Source organism: Pseudophryne corroboree, chromosome 9, assembly GCF_028390025.1.
Source record: "Pseudophryne corroboree isolate aPseCor3 chromosome 9, aPseCor3.hap2, whole genome shotgun sequence".
Lineage (NCBI taxonomy): Eukaryota > Metazoa > Chordata > Amphibia > Anura > Myobatrachidae > Pseudophryne > Pseudophryne corroboree.
The window spans coordinates 330998832-331025704 of NC_086452.1; the positions used below are offsets into that span (position 1 = coordinate 330998832).

Genomic DNA, 26873 nt, shown 5'->3' on the forward strand with positions numbered 1-26873 from the left:
TTTCACTCCTGGTTCCTGTTGTAATTTACAGCTTCGTTTCCAACGTCTCATTCTGCCTAAGCTCTTACGCTTCCTGACCAATACTGGCACTGTGTAAGTCCAACTGCCGATTCGCCTCCGCCATGGTCGTCTCCGTCACCACTCCATCCTGTGAGGGGGCGATCCAGATCATGGAACGCCGGTGTCCGCAGTGTTCCGGGGATCCTGTCTTCATATCAACATACCCGTGACGCTCTTCTCTTTCTTCATTATCCACATCCTCAAGTTTCACGTCCTATATGCGAAGGAACTTTATTCAACGAGACCGCTTCCCAATTGGAACTCGGTTCAGAGGTCCCGGCCACAGTTGTCACCTCAGGGGCTGCTAAGAACTTTAACTCTGCAAGTCACCTCCGCTCAAGAGAGTCCGTCTCCATACCGCAACCCAGCTTGGAATCACCAGTCACAGCCAGAACTTTACAGACAGACTTCTTCTATTTACACAGACCTGGCAGCAGACCACCAAAAGGCCTGCTTCCAAACCAGAAGATAAGCCATCAGCCTGATGGCACGAGCCTCCACCTGGGGGACCCCAGGGTGGGAGGGCGACTTCTATTTGCACAGACCTGGCAGCAGTCCACCACAGATGCCTGGGTACAAGAAGCTGTATCTCACGGGTATGTGTTTGCCTTCAAGAAACACCCTCCGCAAAGATTTTTTTTGTACCAACCCATGGAAACAAAAGTTTGGGCTTAACAGGAGGCAGTTCAGAAGTTGCTACAATCAGGGGTGATAGTACCGGTCCCTCCTGCTCAGCAGGGACAAGGTTTCTATTCCAACCTGTTTCTAGTACAGAAACCGAATGGATCGTACCAGTCCATTCTCAATCTCAAAAGCTCTGAACAGATGCATTTGGGTGCCTTGTTCTCATATGAAAACTTTACGTTCCATTATCTTGGCCATGGAGCCGGGGAATTTAAGGTATCCCTAGATATCCAGGATGCTTACCTGCATGTACCTGTAGCACCGTCCCATCAGTGCTATCTCAGGTTCGCTATCCTCCGGCAAGATTTTCAGTTTCGGGTCCTACCATTTGGACTGGCTACAGCTCCAAGAGTATTCACTAAAATTATGGTGGTGATGGTGGCTTATCTCTGTTATCAGTGGATAACAATTTTCCCATATCTGGACGACCTATTAATCCTGGCTCATTCCCAGGAATCTCTCCAGGGCCATCTGCAATTGACATTAGCCTGTTTACAAAGCCACAGCTGGCTCATAAATTGGGCAAAGTCATCCCTGGTTCCATCACAACGCATGACGCACCTGAGGACTGTATTGGATTCCAGGCTTGAGAGAGTTTTTCTACCTCTGAACAAAATATCCTCAGTACAGACAAGGATTCAGGAGCTACTACATGGTCGAAGAGTATCCATTCATGCAGCAATGCAAGTGATGGGATCTATGGTATCAACGTTCGACATGGTGGAATATGCTCAATTCCACTCGAGGCCTCTTCAATGTCTGATTCTAACCAGATGGAATGGTCTACATCAGACGATAAAAACTCAGACTATGGTCCTCCATCTGGAAGTACGGAGGTTATTAGCTTGGTGGTTACAGAGATCCCATCTGGACAAAGGGCGATCTTTTTGGATCTCAGTGTGGGAGATTCTGACAACGGATGCCAGTCTTCAGGGCTGGGGAGCAGTGTCAGAAAAGTGTTGCTTCCAGGGGCAGTTCAACAAGGAAGAAAGTTGCCTGCCAATAAATATATTGGAACTTCTGGCCATATATATGGCACTCACTCACGCAAAGGACATACTTCAAGGAAAGCCTGTGCAGATTCACTCGGACAATGCAACGGCAGTAGTGTACCTCAGTCATCAGGGAGAAATTTAAAGCCACAGAACTGGATATCCGCACACTCAAACAATCAGTGTTATAATGATCTTGAGTGAATGTATATGATTCATCACCATACACTCACTTGTATAACCCCTATTTTATATTATACACAATATGAATTGAAATTAGGGGGTGCAGTCAACTACAGTTTATCAAGACTGTTTAGGAGAAAAAGAAGAGGGGATTCTGTATTGTCGACGCACAGAAAAATTTATTAATTCTAAAAAATAGCCTTTATTAGATATGTATTAAAATATGAATATGATTAATTCATTCCCAACTACAGTGAAACATAGAATTAAAATCACAGACAAACAGGTAAGTGAATCTAAACAAAAGATTGAAAATGTGTAAATAAAGATTTTAAAAAGCGTGTCCACGTGTGTTTGCAAGTATGTCTTAGTATTCGGGGGTTACTATATTGGTACAGACACCATCAATGTTTCTACATCCATCCAATGTTATTCGGCCACTGTCAACATCAACAGTGTCGGTACATACATATAATGTCGACCACTATTTGAATCTAAGATGTCTGTGTCTATTGTTTTGAATTCCAAACACTTTGGGATCGTATATAAGGTGAAACTTCAAGTTCCTCACTTTTGTTATTTATGGTGACTATAGGTCATCTGTGGATATACTCACAGATCTGATCCTCTTAGAATCTATTTCTGATATATTGAGAGCCTCTCACATTGGCTGTCAATATTATTGGGGTATCTATGCATGAAAACATACAGCTTCAGAGAGTATATTATTCCCTGCTTATATAAAGAACAACTGTCTTATACAGTGATGTTATTTGTATATATGGTGTCCACCTGTGTTACACAGATTTCAAAGATACTGCTTGTGTTAGGGGTGTTGCAGCCCCAATTGTACTAGTTAGAGAACAACTGTCTTATACAGTGATGTTATTTGTATATATGATGTCCACCCGTGTTACACAGATTTCAAGGATACTGCTTGTGTTAGGGGTATTGCAGCCCCAATTGTACTTCCAAAGCAGACCATTTATCAATACGGTTTATTCCTTATACATCAAATATTAGCCATGGTGTCCAACTATATTACACATATTTCACAGATACTGCTTATATTAGGGGTATTGCAGCCCCAATTATACTTCCAAAACAGACCGTTTATCAGTACGGTTTATTCCTTATGCTTCAGATATTAGCCATACCATTTAGCTGATGATGTTATTATACTGTATAATAGTTTTAGTTTTTAAATTTTAAACAAGCTGATTCTCATGCATAGTACTCTCAATTAACAATAAGGGATAGGTCTTATTTACTTATATAAGTAAAGGGGTGATCAGAAATTATCAAAAATTATCAGAGAATATAGTGACCCATATATATATTCATTAGATCCACATTTATTAAACTCAGAATGATGTGTGTTTTGTTACAGATATTTAATGGTGTTTATCATTGGATAGAGTTTTGGATTTACACTGTGCCCCAAATTCTAAGGTGTCTATCGTTGTTGGTAGTTATAGCATCACAATATATTTAATATATATTAATGAAATTTGTGAGCTATTCATGCACTGCTTTTAGCAGTAGTCACTTCAGACTGTTGAGTCTGTCTATTAGTGTGACAGAATTTTGCTACAATGTATGCACTTAAAGTATCTTATTCAGAGCATGCAGCTGCTATGCTCCTGAATGTTGCCAATTGTTGCAGTGTGATACTATTGTAACATAGGCTACTTTATCAGTACTTGCTTCAAATGGCTGTTAAAATCTGTACTATTGCAGCTACACTATTGTTCATATAGATTATAGTAGTGTAAACGCTTGGTATTCACAATGCTTTTACAGCTACATACATTCTATCCTATAGGCTCTGACTGTCTTTAATCGTGGCAGTCTATGTAAGCAGGTCTGGATATGACATGCAGGTATGAGCATGTGTCACTGTACTTAATACAGATAGCTGCAATCTATTGTGCCTGATTTTCTTTATTCATTAAACTGCCAGCTGACGTCTCATGTCAATTTATATAATTGCATCATAGCTTTCTGACTGTCTTTAATCGTGGCAGTCTATGTAAGCAAGTCTGGATGTGACATACATATATAACTGTGTTTGATACAGATGGCTACAGTCTATTGAGCCTATTTTTTCTTATCAATAAACTACCAGCTAACGTCTCTAATCAATTAGTATAGTTGCATCATAGCTTCAAACACTAAAAACGCGTGGACACGCGTTTTTAGTGTTTGAAGCTATGATGCAACTATACTAATTGATTAGAGACGTTAGCTGGTAGTTTATTGATAAGAAAAAATAGGCTCAATAGACTGTAGCCATCTGTATCAAACACAGTTATATATGTATGTCACATCCAGACTTGCTTACATAGACTGCCACGATTAAAGACAGTCAGAAAGCTATGATGCAATTATATAAATTGACATGAGACGTCAGCTGGCAGTTTAATGAATAAAGAAAATCAGGCACAATAGATTGCAGCTATCTGTATTAAGTACAGTGACACATGCTCATACCTGCATGTCATATCCAGACCTGCTTACATAGACTGCCACGATTAAAGACAGTCAGAGCCTATAGGATAGAATGTATGTAGCTGTAAAAGCATTGTGAATACCAAGCGTTTACACTACTATAATCTATATGAACAATAGTGTAGCTGCAATAGTACAGATTTTAACAGCCATTTGAAGCAAGTACTGATAAAGTAGCCTATGTTACAATAGTATCACACTGCAACAATTGGCAACATTCAGGAGCATAGCAGCTGCATGCTCTGAATAAGATACTTTAAGTGCATACATTGTAGCAAAATTCTGTCACACTAATAGACAGACTCAACAGTCTGAAGTGACTACTGCTAAAAGCAGTGCATGAATAGCTCACAAATTTCATTAATATATATTAAATATATTGTGATGCTATAACTACCAACAACGATAGACACCTTAGAATTTGGGGCACAGTGTAAATCCAAAACTCTATCCAATGATAAACACCATTAAATATCTGTAACAAAACACACATCATTCTGAGTTTAATAAATGTGGATCTAATGAATATATATATGGGTCACTATATTCTCTGATAATTTTTGATAATTTCTGATCACCCCTTTACTTATATAAGTAAATAAGACCTATCCCTTATTGTTAATTGAGAGTACTATGCATGAGAATCAGCTTGTTTAAAATTTAAAAACTAAAACTATTATACAGTATAATAACATCATCAGCTAAATGGTATGGCTAATATCTGAAGCATAAGGAATAAACCGTACTGATAAACGGTCTGTTTTGGAAGTATAATTGGGGCTGCAATACCCCTAATATAAGCAGTATCTGTGAAATATGTGTAATATAGTTGGACACCATGGCTAATATTTGATGTATAAGGAATAAACCGTATTGATAAACGGTCTGCTTTGGAAGTACAATTGGGGCTGCAATACCCCTAACACAAGCAGTATCCTTGAAATCTGTGTAACACGGGTGGACATCATATATACAAATAACATCACTGTATAAGACAGTTGTTCTCTAACTAGTACAATTGGGGCTGCAACACCCCTAACACAAGCAGTATCTTTGAAATCTGTGTAACACAGGTGGACACCATATATACAAATAACATCACTGTATAAGACAGTTGTTCTTTATATAAGCAGGGAATAATATACTCTCTGAAGCTGTATGTTTTCATGCATAGATACCCCAATAATATTGACAGCCAATGTGAGAGGCTCTCAATATATCAGAAATAGATTCTAAGAGGATCAGATCTGTGAGTATATCCACAGATGACCTATAGTCACCATAAATAACAAAAGTGAGGAACTTGAAGTTTCACCTTATATACGATCCCAAAGTGTTTGGAATTCAAAACAATAGACACAGACATCTTGGATTCAAATAGTGGTCGACATTATATGTATGTACCGACACTGTTGATGTTGACAGTGGCCGAATAACATTGGATGGATGTAGAAACATTGATGGTGTCTGTACCAATATAGTAACCCCCGAATACTAAGACATACTTGCAAACACACGTGGACACGCTTTTTAAAATCTTTATTTACACATTTTCAATCTTTTGTTTAGATTCACTTACCTGTTTGTCTGTGATTTTAATTCTATGTTTCACTGTAGTTGGGAATGAATTAATCATATTCATATTTTAATACATATCTAATAAAGGCTATTTTTTAGAATTAATAAATTTTTCTGTGCGTCGACAATACAGAATCCCCTCTTCTTTTTCTCCTAAACAGAAATTTAAAGCCAAAAGGCAATGAAGGAGGTAAGCCGCATGTTAAGGTAGGCAAAACCTCATCATCCAGCCTTATCCGCAGTGTTTGTTCCGGGAGTCCTAAACTGGGAAGCAGATTTTCTTATTCGACGCGCCATTCATGCAAACGAATGGGCTTTACACAGAGAGGTTTTCCAGATTCTGGTAAACAAGTAGGGGCTGCCGGAGAAAGACCTCATGGCTTCACGTCAGAACAACAAAGTTCATGCATGCGGGTCAAGGACAAAGGATCCCAAAGCGACCTTTGTGGATGCTCTGTCAGTGAGATGGGACTTTCGTCTGGTCTGTGTTTCCACCAATCACCCTGTTGCCCAGGGTGATGCGAAAAGTCACACAGGGAAAGAAGACATTGGTACACAGATCTGCAGAGGCTGTCAGTGGATACTCCGTTTCTACTCCCTCAACGTCCAGATCTACTGTCGCAGGGTCCTTGTTATTACAAGCACCTGGATCGGATGTCTTTGACGGCGTGGCTCTTGAGACTTCCATCCTGAAAGCAAAAGGATTTTCACAACAGGTATTTCAAACAATGCTTAGAGCAAGGAAACCATCTTCTGCTCGCATTTATTACCAAATATGGCATGCTTATATTCAGTAGTGCAGTGCTAGGAAGTTTGAACCTAGGTCTTTCAGAGTTTCCGGAGTCCTAGCATTCCTTCAGGCAGGGATGGATAAAGGTTTTACGGGTGGCTTCCTTGAGAGTTCAGTGTAAAGTTCGATTTACTTACAAGAAAAAGCAGTACCTTGTTACACTAGAGTTCTAGCCGCTGCGGCCGTCTAAACATAATCAAATAACCGTTAAAATATGTATGCACGTTGCGTATACACGCTGACACGCTGTGCGCACAATGCAGCGACGCGTGTGACTGAATACACCTTATCCCTAAACAAGAATGGAATGCCACACTAGTAGTTAAATGTTATGTTGTGGTCCAACGCATCAACAGTATTTACTCAAAAGATACAGATAAAGATACAACAAAGTTACAGAGAAGAGCTACAACCAATAGTACATACGTTTGTTCGCGAGCACTCCCGGATCCAGGTCTCAGTCAGTTTTGGCAAGATGACCTCACAGAAATAAGGATTGAAGCCTGGATCAGGAGAACTATCTTTTATACAGTGGGGTAAATTTACTAAGATGGGAGTTCTATTTAAGATGGGATGTTGCCCATGGCAACCAATCAGATTCTACTTCTCATTTATCTAGCACCTTCTAGAAAATAATACCTGATATCTGATTGGTTGCTATTGGCAACATTCCATCTTAAATAGAACTCCCATATTAGTAAATTTACTCCAATGAGTCCAAATACAATACTATGGGAAATGTAAGCTCTTCTTCCATAGGTCAAGGGGCAGGTAATTTACAGTACATGAGGAGTCATACTGTAGGTTGGTTTGAATCAATGGACGATCCTTGGTCCAGGTGTGCTTGCAGGTGTTCACCACTGGGTTCCCGCCGAATATCCTGAGTACAGTATCATAACAGTTTGCTAATATTATATATCTGCGTATATCTACACGCAGAAACATGCGATCAACTGCAAATAGCGACCGGAATGTATATCACGAAATACTGCACATCTGGATACCAAACACTAAGTCCTAACCTTGCTCTGTCCCCTCACATCCTGTAAAGCTGAATAACTCTATTGTTCTACCTTTTGAGTATATGTAACTTGCTGGAAAAGTGTGTGGAGACTATGGGGGTCATTCCGAGTTGATCGCTAGCTGAAAATGTTCGCTGCGCAGCGAGGATGCAAAAAAAGGCACTTCTGCGTATGCGGCACAATGCGCACGCACGATATACTTTCACAACGGCCGATGTAGTTTTACACCAGGTCTAGCGATGCATTTCAGTCGCACTGGCTGCCGCAGAGTGATTGACATGAAGTGGGCGTTTCTGGGTGTCAACTGACCGTTTTCAGGGAGTGTTCAAAACAACGCAAGCGTGCCTGGAAAAACTCAGGCGTGGCTGGGAGAACGCAGGGCGTGTTTGTGACGTCAAATCCGGAACTGAATGGTCTGAAGTGATCGCAAGCGCTGAGTAGGTCTGGAGCTATTCAGAAACTGCACAATATTTTTTGTAGCCGCTCTGCGATCCTTTCGTTCGCACTTCTGCTAAGCTAAGATGCACTCCCAGAGGGCGGCAGCTTAGCGTTTGGACGGCTGCTAAAAACTGCTAGCGAGCGAACAACTCGGAATGACCCCCTATGTGTAAATTATGCACTATATGAATACAATATTGAATATCGTCTTTGTGGCTTTTCTGTGCGAATGCGTATGCTACCATATATACTCTTACCATGCGCCAATCCGCAAGGCTCGTGAGCCAGTGTACGTAGCGTGCGTGTATGCCTACGCATGGCAACCACGCACACGCACAGAGGCCACTCTGTTTTGTGTTTGCATGTGGTGTGTGTGTAATATTTTCGACTTCGACATCAGGTATCAGCATTGACTGTATGGTTTCAAAATTAAATTGCTAACCTACAGGATGTTCGCACTTTTTTCCAAGGAATGCTTCACATCCAACCTCTTTTTGTTCCTCCTACAGCTCCTTGGGATCTAAATTTAGTCCTAAAGGCGCTTCAAGTTGCCCCATTTGAACCACTGAGTCAAGTGGATCTTAAATGGTTGATAGCTAAGGTTCTCATTCTACTGGCTATTGCTTCAGCTAGAAGAGTGTCAGATTTAGGGGCGTTATTATGTCGCCCTCCTTTTCTGATTTTTCATCCAGATAGAGCAGTTCTCAGAACCACATCTGGATATCTTCCTAAGGTGGTCTCCAAGTTCCACCTTAGCGAAGAAATTGTAGTTCCGGCCTTCCGAGGGCCTGACCTTTCTGTGGGAGATGCATCATTGGACGTAGTCCGTGCTTTAAGGATCTACGTGAATCGTACCAGTGCTATCAGAAAGACAGATACTCTCTTCGTTCTCTACGGATTTCAAAGGAGGGCCTGCTGGCAAGCAGACACTGGCAAGGTGGCTTCAGATGACTATTTCAGAAGCATATTCTCATGCTGATCTCCCTATTACTGCTAATGTCTCTGCTCACTCTACTCATAAGGTAGGTCCTTCATGGGCAGCACAACGTGGTGCCTCAGCTGAACAGATATGCAAGGCAGCCACATGGTCTTCCATTAACACATTCATTAGACATTATGCCTTTGATACCTTTGCCTCTCAGGACGCTGCATTCGGGCGAAAGGATTCTCCTGTCCAGTCAGAAGCGTCGCCTCCACTAATATTGCTTTGGGACATCCTAATGTTATTATGTGGTTAAACTGTGGACCCTGCAGGAGAAATATGTAGTTATGGTAGACTTACCATCGATAACTCTATTTCTCCTAACTCCACAGTATCCACAGGGATCCCACCCTGACGCACCTGATTTGAGGATCCTTATACTTGCTAACCTCTTCCTACTTGTACGGAAGTGTGTATGTATATTCTTCTCGCCTGATCAGGGCTCTCTATGATGCTCCTGCCTTGAGCTTTGGAAAATAACTGAATTGCCTGAGCCAGGAGGCGGGGATATAGGAGACTGGCCCGTTGCATTCTGGGAGGCCGAAAGGTTTTGATCGGTTGGTGCCATTCCACTGACGCTACCTCATATCCCAATGTTATCCTGTGGATACTGTGGACTTCGGAGAAATAGAGTTATTGACGGTAAGTCTACCATAACTACACATATTAAGCAGATTGACTTTTTATAATACAGAATCTTTTGCCTTTTAACTACAGATTGAATCAGATAAGCTGGGGCAGGATGCCATAGAGATGTGCAAGGTTTTTGTTGTGGCCTAATCTAGCCAGCTAAAGCGTGCAGTTCAGATACAGTATGTTGAATTATACAAGTGGGGGGGATAAATTGAGCCTTTTGATATAAATGTCCCCTAGAATGGTGTTAGGGAATGTATAATATAAATAGGGCAGGGGCTGATATGAATGACAAACATTCTCTCCTTGTACAGCGTTGGGTGTTTTGGTGGCGCATTATCAATAAACAAAAATATTATTAGCAAGAATAGTTAATTCTAAATCCTTAGTGCATTTTTTTTTAGATAGGCATAAACATTATTTAGAAAAAATAAATGTCTGGAAAATGTTTTGTGGATAAAATGAAGTCTTCTATCATTGTCATGCACATTTGGCCACTGGGTGCCACTATTCCTGTGTTGTGCTTATTTTTTTGCTCAAGTATATTTTGAAAATACAAGTCCGTACCTTGTTTAATTGATTGGATCACCTACCCTCTTACAATACCTGAATAGGGGAAACAGTCAGCTGTTTTACAGTTGCCAAAGCTATTAGTTTGTTTTTGTAACTATATATAATTTAGCAGTAGGCATTAGATAGATACGCATTAGAGAGATACTGATAGGTACATTAACAATTAACTGTATGGGTCAGTGAAATTTTAATTACAAAGGAAAAAAAATGTCAATATACAAGGATGCGTCCTTTCATTTTACTTAAGATGCTAAAATAACTGCATTTAAAAATATAGCCATATAAGGCTTTCTTTCTACATAACTCTTCATGCCAGTATGAAGTTTTCTATAGTATATTAAAAAAGAAAAATTGCTAATGAAAAATATTACATATATATATTTAGTTATTTTTTTCACATGGTCTCTTTATTTCTAAGAATTTTAATTTGGATTATTGTTTATTCCACAGAAGGATCACCTGGAACTTATCAAAGCCCTTATGGTGTTTGGGGCCAATGTGGAACAGCCCAATGACTTTGGGGAGACACCAGGACTCATGGCAGCCAGGACCAGCAAAGGTGGTAAACCTAAATAAGCTTGAGATTTGGGGGGCTTATCAGTAAGGTAAAATGGGTGGAATGAAGCTCATTGACCTATCTGTAAGTAATTACTCTTGTGGCATCAGAGAACGTCAGCAGATTTCTTTTTCTTGATACCAAGGGCTACACTGAGTATAATAATCTCCATTTTTTTTTTCTCTTTATACAAATCATTCAGTTGTAATCCCTTATGATTTGTGGAACACACTGTGTCCATTATTGTTCACAGTTCTTCCTTTGCACACACATCTGTACCGAGGATATCTCTAGTTCTCCACACAGAGCATCAACGCTACAACAGACTATTTTCTAAGCTCTTTTCACATACAGGTGGACCAATTGCATCAACAAACACATGATTTTTGTCTCTTCCCATCCTCCTTTTAAAGGATCCAATCGCAAGGTGCTACTCAGCATGCTTTGTAACGTAGGAGCAGAGCGCTGTTTTCCCCCTGATACCCAGCTTCCACCAGCTGCCTCCTTCCCCAGCACTGTGCCTCCCATGGACAAAACTAGCGGCATAGGTAACCTGCCTTGCCTCCTGCAAACACAGATATGTTGCTCTCCACTCATCTCATTGCTGGAAACTCAGGATCTATTTGTTGGCCTAAATTAATAATATTACCACTTCATTATACCTAATAATCGTTAATGTTGAAAACATAGCACAAACCTCTTGCTTCGTTTATTAACGTTTCCATGTCATGATTACTTATTTGGTTCTGAGCTCCCAAGAGTGCTGATGACACCCCTGACCAGCGTTTTCTCTGCCTATACCTTTTCTCTTTGCAGACTTACCTATGTAATCCTTTGCTGTCCTTTTTTTCAGTTTTTTCCTCCAGGTGTTTCTTCTCTGTTCTTCAACCTGTGATGTGGAAAGCATTTTATTTGTGTGCACATGTTCCTTCTTCTCATGAGCTGATTGTACATAGATCTGCCTGTTTATTTGATCTGTACAGGCAGCGCTGTATGCCCCATACCTGGGTGTGTACACGTGAAGTGAATGTTAATGACTTCCATCATCACTTTGGACATGGATGGACAGATGCAAGCAGTAATGTAGAATTAACGTATTGAATGTGCCATTATAGTAGATGCTCTTTGAGTTAGGCCTTGTGTAGGCTTTTGCTTACAGGCCAGATCATGTATAAAATGATAATTGAAAGAAGTATATTTCCTATGGACTAGTTCAAGAGCCTTGGGTCCTGAACTCAGAGGTTTGCATTGCCTTGCTTTAGAAGACCTGTGTTCCTGAAGTAAAATTATATCCAAATTGGGCTTCAGAGAGGCCTAAAATAGTTGTTAGCAGTGTGAATGGACATGTGAGCACTATTTCACCTACTATCTAATGGTGGTTGGTTCTTTTTCTCCATCCGTTTCACTTTTTCTTTACTTGAGATTGATTTTCTACCTCTGGAATTCTAAAAAACATTCCCTGTAATTCTCATTCAGGCTTCCAGGACTTGATCTATGTTTCCACTGGTCTGAGCAGTATGCTGGTGTCGCATGACAGTGTGGACTTCGCAGGAGATGGCCTAAGAGTGTGAGTGACACATACACAGGGATGTTTCATGGCACAGAGGGATAACCGTTTTTAAGTCACATGGTTGTAAATAGAAAACACCATTAAAATGCACAAGGCTTGAGCCCTTTTAAACAGGGCATAGTTTATAATGTGCTACCTACTGTAGGAGATATTTGTATTGATCTAATTACACAAGTGTGTCTAATGAATCTTGAGACAAAAAAGACGTCTTACTTAGATGTAATTTACAGGTATCTATACATCTTTTTAGTATCACATGTATTATGAATTCAGAATACTCTTAAGACATTAATAGAAGTATAAAGTCTTGTACTTTTAAATACACTTAAGAAATGTAATTGATAGTATAAATCTTCCTCTAAATAAGGAAACACCTATAATATATTGCTGACTGACTATCCCCCATACCTGTAGACGAGACCGTCTTCTGTGTTTGGATGGAGGTGGAATCCGTGGACTGGTCCTTATTCAGTTGCTTATTGCCCTAGAACAAACAGCAGGCCGTCCTATAAGGGAGCTCTTTGATTGGGTCTCTGGAACCAGCACAGGAGGTATCTTGGCACTAGCAATAGTGCATGGTAAGTTAAAACTGATTTGCTTTCTCTCTTTCTGTGTTTTTAATATTGGGTAATCCGAACATTGGAGCGGATTACTTTTCTTATGGACTTTTGGGAAGAACATAGGATTTAGAAAGCTCACAAATGGAGGGTTGAGCATTCCAACAGGAACAGATAGAGATTACATTTTCATACATCCTATAGTTGCTTCTGCCATATATTTTTAATGGCAGTCTCTGTTGATAGTTGAGGATAACTAGAGGTGAATGAGATTGTCAAAGCCGTTCCATAAGAGTTGCTTGTTTCTTAATGTAGACAAAAATATATTTACAAAAAAAAAAAGTTGGCCAGTATGATTTCATGTTATCAAGCTGGCCACATATCAAGAAGGCTGATAACAGAAGACAAGCCCTCTCTGTCATTAAGTGTGACTATTATAGTCGTCATAGGCTTGATGTGTAAAAGACATTTGATATACTGTATTTTGTTGGGAATATCTTCATTTGGTATTGAATTGGCTTGGTGTTGTGTGTCATTTTTAATGGCTCCCCAGGATTTATACTTTCTCTATAAGCATAGGTTACTTCCTTTAAAGTCATTTAGGGTATTTCTTGTGTTCTTTTTGCTTCAGTGATTTATCACTATATGTATATAGAAACTGGATGCTTATAGACAAAAGCAAAACATGCACATGCAGAGTCTCATGCATCCTCATGCATTCTCACCAATTACCTGGAAAAGATGGTGGAATGAAAAAGCATCTTTACATGCATATGCCTGGCCCGATGCAACTGTCAATTCCCCTAGCTCTCCATTGTTAGTGTGTATATATATATATATATATATATGTATATATATATATATATATATATATATATATTATATTTTATATATATATATATATATATATATATATACATACATACATACATCAGGAGTATGTCAGGAGGAGCAAGTGTCTGGACATTGTTATTAATAAAAGCAATGGTTGCATTTACCATTATTTGTATTAGGTCCAGTCCACTGTCCTGAATGGGACATATCAAATTTTGTCAAAAACTTAACAAGAGAATGTTGCATTTACCATTATTTGTATTAGGGACATATCAATTTTTGTTATAACGTTTTTTTTTTTTTAATAGGGTCATTTTTTTTATTGATGAAAGAGTAATACATACACTCATAATATAAATAATATCACAGAAAGGAAGATCAGTATACATACAGTCGGATACCTGAGTAATCAGTAAAAATAGAATAAGTCAAATAAACAATCGATCTGTAATGTAATAAAAGAATCAATTCAAGAAAAGGAAAGAGTACGTGTATTTTTATACTCCCATCAGTACAATTTTTTAATTTTAAACGTGCAATTAACCTAAATTGATCCGAAGATCCCAACTCTCTGACATAAACCCCAATAACAATACTTTATAAAGTATAAGCAGTAAAACCAGAAATATACGTTCTGACCTGATCATATCATCACTCAAAAAATTTGCAGCAACCCATAAATATTAAGAAATAAGTTATGAAGGAATATCTGGTGCTGAGTAAATAGATTCAAGCCAAAAAGACCATATCCTCTCAAACATAGAGCTGGCATTATTTTGCATATAAACATAGCGTTCCTTAAAAATGGTATCATTAACAAGTGCTCTAAAAGCAGATAATGTGGGACCATTTTGCGCCATCCACCCCCTAGCAATACACACTTTTGTTAATGCACACATATATTATGAACATACAGACCCTCCCACTTGGAGAGAGAGCAAGAAACATACGCTCCAAGAACACATAATTTCGGAGTTAGTAATATTAAAGGAACACCCGTGTCCTCCAGAATTGACCTGACCCCCCCGTCCAGAATATCTGCAAAACACTGCAGTCCCACAACAGATGCCAAAAAGTACCCTGGGTAGCACCACATTGCGGAGTGACCATCCCCTTGTTAAAACTTAATAAGATAATGTAAAAAAAAAAAAGGATGTACAGATGTGTCCTCATCTTGCCTCGATACGCCACTTAGCGGGAGATGTCTGGCGTGAGTGTGCTGACAGCAGAGCCGGCCTTAGGCATAGGCAAACTAGGCAAATGCCTAGGGCATTTGGTATGCTTAGGGGCACCAGCAGCTTCTGCTGATAAAAATGATATGCAGCATGCCTATATTCTGTGTGTGACTCCGGCTGTATCTGCATACGAAATGCTACGTTGCAGTGTATTCCTGGAAATCACTGTAATGTAGCATTTCGTATGCAGATACAGCCGCAGTCGAACTCAGAATATAGGCATGCTGCAAATCATTTTAATCAGCAGAAGCTGCTTGTGCACCCTAGCCACATAGTAATGCAAATAAGATGCATTTTCATAAACAAAGGCGCCCGACGTTAGCAGAGCTACCAGCTGACACATGCCAGGCATCTCCTGCAGAACTAGTGGCGGTGCTAGGGGGCACCAGCCAAAATCTTGCCTAGGGCATCATATTGGTTAGGGCCGGCTCTGGCTGACAGGTCGCATGCAACTCTGTTAGCGCCGGGTGTCTTAAGCGAATAGGACACACAAGCAGACTCTTCTGATTAAAATTATATGTAGTATGCCTATATTCACTATGTGTCTGCAGCTATATCTACATATGAAATGCTACGTTACAGTGTTTTCTAGGAAAGCACTGTAACGTAGCATTTCGTATGCAGATACAGCCACAGTCACACACAGAATATAGGCATGCCACATATCATTTCTCTTACGTCCTAGAGGATGCTGGGGACTCCGTAAGGACCATGGGGATAGACGGGCTCTGCAGGAGACATGGGCACTAAAAAGAACTTTATGTATGGGTGTGCACTGGCTCCTCCCTCTATGCCTCTCCTCCAGACCTCAGTTTGATACTGTGCCCAGAGGAGACTGGGTGCATTACAGGGAGCTCTCCTGAGTTTCTCTGAAAGAAAGTATTTTGTTAGATTTTTTATTTTCAGGGAGCCTGCTGGCAACAGGCTCCCTGCATCGTGGGACTGAGGGGAGAGAAGCAGACCTACTTAAATGCTAGGCTCTGCTTCTTAGGCTACTGGACACCATTAGCTCCAGAGGGAGTCGGAACGCAGGTCTCTCCTTGCAGTTCGTCCCGGAGCCGCGCCGCCGGCCTCCTCACAGAGCCGGAAGATAGAAGCCGAGTGAGTATATGAAGAAAGAAGACTTCAAAGGCGGCAGAAGACTTCGGATCTTCACTGAGGTACCGCGCAGCGGTAACGCTGCGCGCCATTGCTCCCACACAACACACACACGGCAGGCACTGTAAGGGTGCAGGGCGCAGGGGGGGGCGCCCTGGGCAGCAATTAAACCTCTTCTCTGGCATATTAGGATATATATATGGGCTTTGCTCGGTATATATGGGAGCCCCCGCCAGTTTTTCAAAGCAATCAAGCGGGACCGAAGCCCGCCGCTGAGGGGGCGGGGCTTGATCCTCAGCACTCACCAGCGCCATTTTCTCCACAGCACACGCTGAGAAGCTGGCTCCCCGGACTCACCCCTGCTAAACACGGTGACAGAGGGTTTGAAAGAAGGGGGGGGGGGGCACATAATTTGGCGCAGTGTTATATATATAATTGTAAAAAGCACTATCTGGGTAATTTTTTTCCCTGGGTCATTGGCGCTGGGTGTGTGCTGGCATACTCTCTCCCTGTCTCTCCAAAGGGCCTTGTGGGGGAACTGTCTCCAGACAGAGAATTCCCTGAGTGTGTGGTGTGTCGGTACACGTGTGTCGGCATGTCTGAAGCGGAAGGCTCTTCTAAGGAGGAGGTGGAGCAAATGAGTGTGGTGTCTCCGTCGGCAACGCCGACACCTGACTGGTTGGATATGTGGAATGTGTTAAATGCAAATGTGAATTTATTGCATAAAAGGTTGGACAAAGCGGAGTCCAGGGACTGTACAAGTTTAGCCCTGCCTTTCACTATGTCACAGGGACCTTCTAGGTCTCAAAAGCGCCCACTATCCCAAATAGTAGACACTGATGGTTCCGGTATGAATGGTCGACCATGTTATGGTCGACAGTCATTAGGTCGACCACTATTGGTCGACATGGAAACATGGTCGACACATGAAAGGTCGACACATGAAAAGGTCGACATGAGTTTTTTTACTTTTTTGGGTGTCGTTTTTTGCGTAAAGTGACCGGGAACCCCAATTAGTGCACCGCGTCCCCTCGCATGGCTCGCTTCGCTCGCCATGCTTCGGGCATGGTGCCTTCGCTCCACTACCGCTTTGCTCGGCACAGATTACCGTTCCAATTGTAGTCCACGTGGATCGTTAAGTATGGAAAAGTTCCCCAAAAGAAAAAAAGTAAAAAAACGCATGTCGGCCTTTTCATGTGTCGACCTTTCATGTGTCGACCATGTGTCCATGTCGACCATGTCAATGTCGACCAATAGTGGTCGACCTAATGACTGTCGACCATAACATGGTCGACCATCTGAACGGATATCGACACTGATACCGACAGGGATTCTGACTCCAGTGTCGACTATGATGATGCAAAGTTGCAGCCAAAATTGGCTAAAAGTATTCATTATATGATTATTGCTATAAAAGAGGTGTTGCATATCACGGATGAACCCTCTGTCCCTGACACGAGGGTCCACATGTTTAAAGAAAAGAAACCTGAGGTAACTTTTCCGCCATCTCATGAGCTGAACGAATTATTTGAAAGGGCTTGGGAATCTCCAGACAAAAAACTGCAGATTCCCAAAAGGATTCTTATGGCGTATCCTTTCCCGACTAAGGACAGGATACGATGGGAATCCTCACCGAGGGTAGACAAAGCATTGACACTCTTATCCAAAAAGGTAGCGCTGCCATCTCAAGATACACATACGGGTACCTTACTCAGACCGGCGATAGCGTCGGCTTGGGTTTGTAGCGCTGTAGCAGTGTGGACAGATAACTTATCTGCTGATATAGATACGCTGGATAAGGAGACCATTTTATTGACCCTGGGTCATATTAAAGACGCTGTCCTATATATGAGAGATGCTCAGAGAGACATTGGCCTACGGGGTTCCAGAGCCAACGCTATGGCGATTTCGGCTAGACGGGCCCTATGGACCCGACAATGGACGGGCGATGCCGACTCGAAGAGGCATATGGAGGTTTTACCTTACAAGGGTGAGGAATTGTTTGGGGAAGGTCTCACGGACCTTGTTTCCACGGCTACGGCTGGTAAATCAACTTTTTTGCCTTATGTTTCCTCACAGGCTAAGAAAACGCCACATTATCAGATGCAGTCCTTTCGGTCGCATAAACCCAAGAGAGTGCGGGGATCTTCCTTTCTTGCCAGAGGTAAGGGCAAGGGGAAAAAGATGCCAGCCACGGCTAGTTCCCAGGAGCAGAAGTCCTCCCCGGCCTCTACAAAATCCACCGCATGACGCTGGGGCTCCGCTGAGGGAGTACGCCCCAGTGGGGGCACGTCTTCGACTTTTCAGCCATGTCTGGGTTCACTCACAGGTAGATCTCTGGGCAATAGAAATTATTTTCCAGGGGTACAAGCTGGAATTCGAAGAGGTGCCTCCTCGCCGGTTTTTCAAATCGGCCCTACCGGCTTCTCCCCCAGAGAGGGAGATAGTGTTAAAGGCAATTAAAAAATTGTGTCTTCAACAAGTGGTGGTCAAGGTCCCCCTGCTGCAGCAGGGGATGGGGTATTACTCAACCCTGTTTGTAGTCCCGAAACCGGACGGTTCGGTCCGGCCCATTTTAAATTTAAAATACTTAAACCTATACTTAAAAAGGTTCAAGATGGAGTCGCTCAGAGCGGTCATCGCCAGCCTGGAAGGGGGGAATTATATGGTGTCCCTGGACATAAAGGATGCATACCTTCATGTCCCCATATATCCGCCTCATCAGGCGTTCCTAAGGTTTGCGGTACAGGATTGTCATTACCAATTTCTGACGTTGCCGTTTGGGCTTTCCACGGCCCGAGGATTTTCACCAAGGTAATGGCGGAAATGATGGTGCTCCTGCGCAAGCAGGGTGTCACAATTATCCCGTACTTGGACGATCTCCTCATAAAAGCGAGATCGAGAGAACAGTTGCTGAACAGCGTATCACTCTCCCTGAGGGTGTTGCAACAGCAGGGCTGGATTCTCAATATCCCGAAGTCACTGTTGATTCCAACGACTCGTTTGCCCTTCTTAGGCATGATTCTAGATACGGACCAGAAAAGGGTTTATCTTCCGATGGAAAAGGCCCAAGAACTCATGTCTTTGATCAGGGACCTATTGAAGCCAAAAAGGGTGTCGGTGCATCACTGCACTCGAGTTCTGGGAAAGATGGTGGCGACTTACGAGCCCATTCCATTCGGCAGGTTTCATGCGAGAACTTTTCAATGGGACCTTCTGGACAAGTGGTCCGGGTCACATTTGCACATTCATCAGATGATCACCCTGTCCACCAGGGCCAGAGTGCTCACCGTCTGGAGGGTCGCAGGTTCGGCATTCAGGACTGGGTTCTGGTGACCACGGACGCGAGCCTCCGAGGTTGGGGTGCAGTCACACAGGGAAGAAACTTCCAGGGTCTCTGGTCAAGCCAGGAGGCTTGTCTTCACATCAACGTACTGGAGTTGAGGGCCATATACAACGCCCTTCGACAAGCGGACGATCGGCTTCGCGACCTTCCGGTTCTAATCCAGTCAGACAACATCACCGCAGTGGCACATGTAAACCGCCAAGGCGGAACAAAGAGCAGAGTGGCAATGGCAGAAGCCACCAGGATTCTTCGCTGGGCGGAAAATCATGTAAGCGCCCTGACAGCAGTCTTCATTCCGGGAGTGGACAACTGGGAAGCAGACTTCCTCAGCAGACACGATCTACATCCAGGAGAGTGGGGACTTCATCAGGAAGTCTTCGCAGAGATTGCAAGTTGGTGGGGACTGCCCCAGATAGACATGATGGCGTCACGCCTCAACAAGAAACTACCGAAGTATTGCGCCAGTTCGAGGGACCCTCAGGCAGTGGCGGTGGACGCCCTGGTGACACCAGGGGTGTTTCAGTCGGTCTATGTGTTCCCTCCTCTTCCGCTCATCTCAAAGATATTGAGAATCGGAAGACGAAGAGGAGTACAGACAATTCTCATTGTTCCAGATTGGCCGCGAAGGGCCTGGTATCCGGATCTGCAGGAAATGCTCACAGAAGATCCGTGGCCTCTTCCTCTCAGAGAGGACCTGTTACAACAGGGGCCCTATCTGTTCCAAGACTTACTGCGGCTGCGTTTGACGGCATGGCGGTTGAACGCCGGATCCTAGCGGAAAAGGGCATTCCAGATGAGGTCATTCCTACTCTGATAAACGCTAGTAAGGACGTGACTGCGAAACATTATCACCGTATATGGCGAAAGTACGTATCTTGGTGTGAGTCCAGGAATGCTCCTCCGGAAGAATTCCATTTGGGCCGTATCCTTCACTTCCTACAGACGGGAGTGAATTTGGGCCTGAAATTAGGCTCCATTAAGGTTCAGATTTCGGCCCTCTCTATATTCTTTCAGAAGGAATTGGCTTCTCTCCCAGAAGTACAGACTTTTATGAAGGGAGTGCTGCATATCCAGCCTCCTTTTGTACCTCCAGTGGCACCCTGGGACCTTAACGTGGTGTTGCGGTTCCTTAAGTCTCACTGGTTTGAACCACTTAATATGGTGGAATTAAAATATCTCACTTGGAAAGTGGTCATGTTATTGGCCTTGGCATCGGCTAGGCGAGTGTCGGAGTTGGCGGCTTTATCTCACAAAAGCCCCTATCTGATTTTCCATGTGGATAGAGCTGAGTTGCGGACTCGTCCTCAATTTTTGCCCAAGGTGGTTTCTTCTTTTCATATGAACCAACCTATTGTGGTGCCTGTGGCTACACGGGACTTGGAGGATTCCGAGTCCCTTGATGTGGTCAGGGCATTGAGAATTTATGTAGCCAGAACGGCTCGGGTTAGGAAAACAGAGGCACTGTTTGTCCTGTATGCAGCTGACAAGGTTGGCGCTCCTGCTTCAAAGCAGACTATTGCTCGCTGGATCTGTAGCGCGATCCAGCAGGCTCATTCTACGGCTGGTTTGCCGTTACCAAATTCTGTAAAGGCCCATTCCACTAGGAAGGTGGGCTCTTCTTGGTAAATCTTTTTCTCATAGTCCGTAGAGGATGCTGGGCGCCCGTCCCAGTGCGGACTATCTTCTGCAAGACTTGTATATAGTTTGCTTACATAAAGGTTATGTTACAGTTTGATCAGTCTCGGGCTGATACTGTTTTTGTTTCATGCTGTTAACTGGTTCGTATATTCCATGTTATACGGTGTGGATGGTGTGGGCTGGTATGAATCTTGCCCTTAGATTAACAAAAATCCTTTCCTCGTACTGTCCGTCTCCTCTGGGCACAGTTTCTCTAACTGAGGTCTGGAGGAGGGGCATAGAGGGAGGAGCCAGTGCACACCCATATCTAAAGTTCTTTTTAGTGCCCATGTCTCCTGTGGAGCCCGTCTATCCCCATGGTCCTTACGGAGTCCCCAGTATCCTCTACGGACTAGGAGAAAAAGATTTACCGGTAGGTTTAAAATCTTATTTTTAAAAAGCATAAGCTGCTTGTGCGATCTATTCACATCAATATGCAAGTAAAGATGCTCAACGTTAGAGTCACTGGACTAGAAGGGCCTTTTAACGTGCAGGGAGGCTAGATGTCAGTGGGCACTTCTGTGATATCAAAGTGTCCAACTAGGCTAAATTTTTAGGTATTAAAAAAAAAAAAATTTCTCCATTATACCCAGCACCGTACGATAATATGTAGTTGTCACATACAGGGCAAGACACGTCCACCACTCTTTTCTAAAGGAAACTTCTACTTGATAATTCCGCTCATCTCCAAATTAAGAGCCTGTGTTATGTTTTTTATGAAAACCTATGATAAATGGCTTTCATTTAACTTATCTACCTATGTCAAAAACTCAAGATACGCAGCTATAGTACAGGTTTTTTACAGTTTCACATTTCGGACATTTTTACTCCTTTTCATGGAATGGCCCATTACTTTGTCTTGTTAATATTAACAGAGTAATTTTTTTATTCACCGTAAAAAAGGTCAGATACAGATAATATCTGTGCAAGTAATCAATCATAAGAGGAAGCATGGGATACAGAGACATGGTAACATATAATCAGTCCAGAACATATATAATACAATTCCCATGGTCAATGACAAAAACTTGCAAGAATATATGGTCAGCATAAGGAAAAAAAAAACCTGTATACAAGCGTGTCAGAAGCCAAAATACATTTTCAAATGCAACCTGGCAAATGAGACTAACATTCGCCAAAAACAGCAAGGCAACAAAGCAAAAGTAAGAAAAATATAGTCAAATAACATAGAGTAAGTTGCACTGCATATCAAATATGGTAGGCGTATAAACCAGACATTAAGAGGTGAAACCCTTACATAGAATACATAGAAGGCTCATGAGAGGAATACACAGATCCCAGCCAGGGAGACCATATCTTCTCAAATTTAGAACCAACATTATTTTAAAACGCTCTTTGGAGACAGTCATTCACTAGCGCCTTAAAGGAGGAGAAGGTGGGTCCCTTGGGAGCCATCCAAGCTCTTGCAATGGAGACCTTGGCCAGGGCACAAATGTTATGGATATATAACTCCTCCCATCTAGACAGGGAATGTGAGCCCACTATTCCCAGGACAAATTACTTTGGTGTCAGTACAGATACGGGCATTCCTGTATCTCCCGAAAGGCCTGTACAGAAGGGCACTCCCACATAAGATGCCAGAAAGTGCCCTGGGCAATGAGACATTTACGACAGGCGTCAGAGCACCCACGTACAAAACCCGCAAGTCTAACTGGAGTCATATAGGCTCTGTGTAATATGAAGAACTGTATTTGTTGAAATCTAAGGGACTTGGTAACAATACGTGGGTATTCCACAGCAATTCCTCCTCATCTATTGGACCCAGGTCATCCTCCCACTTCAGCTGTAACCGAGAAAGCGGATCGGTGTGATGTAAGGCAAGGAAATGCAGGTTGGCGAGAGAAATCGATTTAACAGGACCCAGATGAAATATAAAAGTCTTAATGGGAAACGGTAGGAGTGTAAGAGGTGTGTTTCTAAACTGCGCCTGTAAAGCGTGCCTAAGTTGGAGGAAGCGAAAGAAGTATGAGTTAGGTAAGCCAAACTCTTCCTTCAATTGTTGGAAGGATTTCAGTGTTCCATCACAATATAGGTGAGGCAGTGAGACTATAGATTGAGGGGCCAACACACTATGGGCAGCGAGAGATTTCCATTCAGGAAGCCAGCGAGAGTACCAGAGGAGAGTGTCCGGGTCAAGACCATCAAATCTAGAAAGCACCTGCAGTGCCTGCCAAATTTATGCAGCCTGAAAAACAATGGGGGGGGGGGGGGGGGAGAACTGAGAGAAAGTGCCACTCAATAAAACCTGCAGAGGTGAGAAACCCGGAAAATAACATTGAATAAATGCACAATTCAGCGAAAGTACATCATCATCCTGCAACCAGAGCCTGAGATGCGCTATTTGAGCAGTGTAATAACAGAGTTGAAAGTTAGGGAGCGCCAGACCACCTTCCGTCCTAGTTCTGGTGAGAGTATTAAGTTGTATTCGAGGACGCCGATTGGCCCAAATTAATGAAGAAATAATGCTATTTCATTTCCTAAACAATAAGGGAAATATGTATACTGGAGATTGAGAAAGGATATACAAAAGTTTAGGCAACAATAACATTTTAATAAGATTGACCCTGCCAGTGACCGTCAACAGAACTTTACACCAAGATTTAGATTTGAGTATAGTGTATTGCATCAGTGGTTCGAGGTTTAAGGGGATAAAATCAGCGGGATCATTAGTAATCTGAATGCCTAGGTACTTAAATTGGCCAGTCCAGCATAAAGGTAAGGGAATTTTAGGGGTAGCAGGAGGAGGGCCAATTACCGGCATTATAAAAGACTTAGACCAGTTTATACAAAGGCCAGAAAATTTACCAAAGCCATCTATCACTTGTAGGAGAGCTGGCATGGACACAGTATAGTCATGCAAGAACAACAGTAAGTCATCCGCGTAAAGGGCAATTTTATTCAGACTAGAGCCAACGCATATACCCAGTATATCCGGATGTGACCTAATAATACACGCAAGGGGTTCTATGGCAATAGCAAAAAGTGTGGGGGTAAGGGGACACCCCTGTCTAGTACCCCGGGACAGAGAGAAGGAGGCAGAAATATAACCGTTAATCGAGATCCTGGCAGTTGGCTGTTGGTAGAGGAGTCTGGTCCAGTGTACATAATTTGGACCGAAGCCTTCATGACCGCCCACAGATATAGCCATTCTATGCTATCAAAAGCTTTGGCCGCATCTAAATTGACTACGACCGAGTCAGAGGGAAAATCATGTGGGGCTTGGAGGACCATGTGCAGGCGACGTAGAGTAGTGGACGTGGACATGCCAGGTATAAAGCCAGACTGAACTGGATGAATTATGGTTTTGATAACTGCATTAAGCCGCAGGGCTAGAATTTTTGCCAGGATCTTGGTATCAGTGGAGATAAGCAAGATTGTTCTATAAGACTCCAACAGCTTGGGGTCCTTTACGGGTTTTGGTATTACAATCATAACAGACTTGGTCATGAAGGGGGGTAGTCTATTTTCAGCAAAAAGATCTTAATATAAGGAGTGCAGAAGAGAGGCAAAGACATTAACATGTTTTTTCTATAATTTGATGGGAAGCCCATCACTACCAGGGGCTTTACCACCCGGAAAGAAACCAATTGCTGCAGCTACCTCTTCAAGTGTTATAGGCGCTTCAAGAAAGGCGCAGGCCTCAGAACAAAGTTTAGGGAGGGTAATGGCCAAAAGATACGGAAAGAGCTCGAAGGCCAAGCAAGTTAAACGGGACCTATAGACCTCATGATGATAATTTAGGAATGTCCGCGCAATGTCTGGCATAGTGTCAACAGTGGCACCAGCAGGGTCAATCACCTGTATAACAGCAGTCCCAGTACAATCACAGTGTATTAAATGAGCCAAAAGACTACCAGGTCTGTCCGCTTGCATAGAAATATTACGTGCCCTAAACAAAAGAGACCTAGAGTTTTTGTGTGATAGGTCGGCCAGCGAGGCTGATTGAGCCAACAGCCAACGAGTCTTGGTAGAAGGTAAACCAACCCTTAAATATTGTGTCTTCAGATTCCAAAATTCAGTTTCCAGAGCATTCTCGGTATACCGATGGGATAGCTTAAGGGCAGCAATACGCTTAATAAGAGTACCCCGCAGGTAAGCCTTAAAGGAGTCCCAGCGGGTGTAGTATGGTTTGCCGACTGCCGGGATTCCGGCGACCAGCATACCCATGCTGGGATCCTGACTGCCGGCATACCGACAGCTGGACGAGCGCAAATGAGCCCCTTGCGGGCTCGCCACGCTGTGGGAACGGTAGCGCTACCCTATTTATTTTCTCTCCAGGGGGGTCATGGACCCCCAAGTGGGAGAATAGTTGTCGGTATGCCGGGTGTCGGGTTTCCGGCGCCGGTATACTGAGCACCGGAAACTCAACAGCCGGCATACTGAATCCCACCCGTCCCATACTACAGTAACATGAGCAGACCCAGAGTTAATGGCAAAGTATCCTTCCCACTGCTTTTCCAAAACTGGACCGTCACCCATCTGCAGTAACCAAGACGGGTGCAATTTCCAATAAGAATGTCCCCTCTGGCACGATATATTAAGTGATAACAATAAAGGTGAGTGGTCAGAGATTCCCCTGGCCTCATAATGAACATCAGTAAGTTTAGGTAAAAGAGAGGGAGAGACTAGGGCCATGTCAATCCTAGAAAAAGAACCATGGGTTTTAGAGAAACCGGAAAAGTGTTAAGTGTGGGATGGGGGCTTCTCCAGGCATCCACCCACCCACCCCATACTATCAATGTAGTCAGCAAACCTGGAGGAACGGTCATGAGCTGTAAAAAGGAGGGGCGATTTCCATTTGTCAAGTAAGGGGTCCAAAAGATTGTTAACGTCACCCCAGCAAATGACAGGAGTAAGTGGAGAGGGCGATATAAAGGTGGCAGCTTTTTGTAAAACCTCATAAGCAAAAGGAGGGGGAATTTAAATTGCTAACACAAAAAATGGTTGGGAATACCATTTACATTAAATAAAAACAAACCGACCACGGGGGTCAGTCTGGATCGAGAGCAATTCATATTGTACAGTTTTCTTGATCAAGACTGAAACCCCACTAGAAAAAGAGGAGTGGGAGGCGTGGTACACCCACCCAACACAAAGTCGGTGGAGCGACCGCAGTCTAGTGCCCTCCAAATGAGTCTCACTAAGGCAGGCAATATCAGGGTTGTATTTCTTAACCATTTGCAAGACTAAGGCAGGCAATATCAGGGTTGTATTTCTTAACCATTTGCAAAACGAGGGAGCGTTTCACTATGTTATTAATACCTCGGACATTCCAGGCTAAAAAATTTTAACTCCAGCATAATATATTTATCACTGTATAGGTATAGGAGAACAAAAATGAATGACCAATAAGATAAACAGGTACTAAGAAGCTCAGTTTGGAAAGAAAAGCGCCCAAAACTATCAGTAAAAGCAGCAGCAGCATCATAATACAATGCAGGAAAGACCTCAGCAGGACAGTGACATCTAAACCCAAAGGACAAATGGAAGCGCAGGCAATATAAAGTATCATAGAGCGCAAAACCAGACTATC

At 42.8% G+C, this 26873-nt stretch overlaps 1 protein-coding gene across 4 annotated transcripts in view; it reads left to right on the forward strand.

The window, feature by feature from the left end:
• Positions 1-26873, forward strand: part of PLA2G6 (phospholipase A2 group VI) — a 256996-nt gene that overhangs the window by 110904 nt on the left and 119219 nt on the right. For 2 of the 4 annotated variants that reach the window (XM_063940550.1, XM_063940551.1), the window contains exons 8-11: positions 10897-11005; positions 11416-11550; positions 12479-12569; positions 12987-13150. In XM_063940550.1, coding sequence (XP_063796620.1) covers positions 10897-11005; positions 11416-11550; positions 12479-12569; positions 12987-13150 — 499 coding nt within the window. The remainder of the gene's footprint in view (positions 1-10896; positions 11006-11415; positions 11551-12478; positions 12570-12986; positions 13151-26873) is intronic. The other 2 variants (XM_063940552.1, XM_063940553.1) reach the window with 1 other exon arrangement.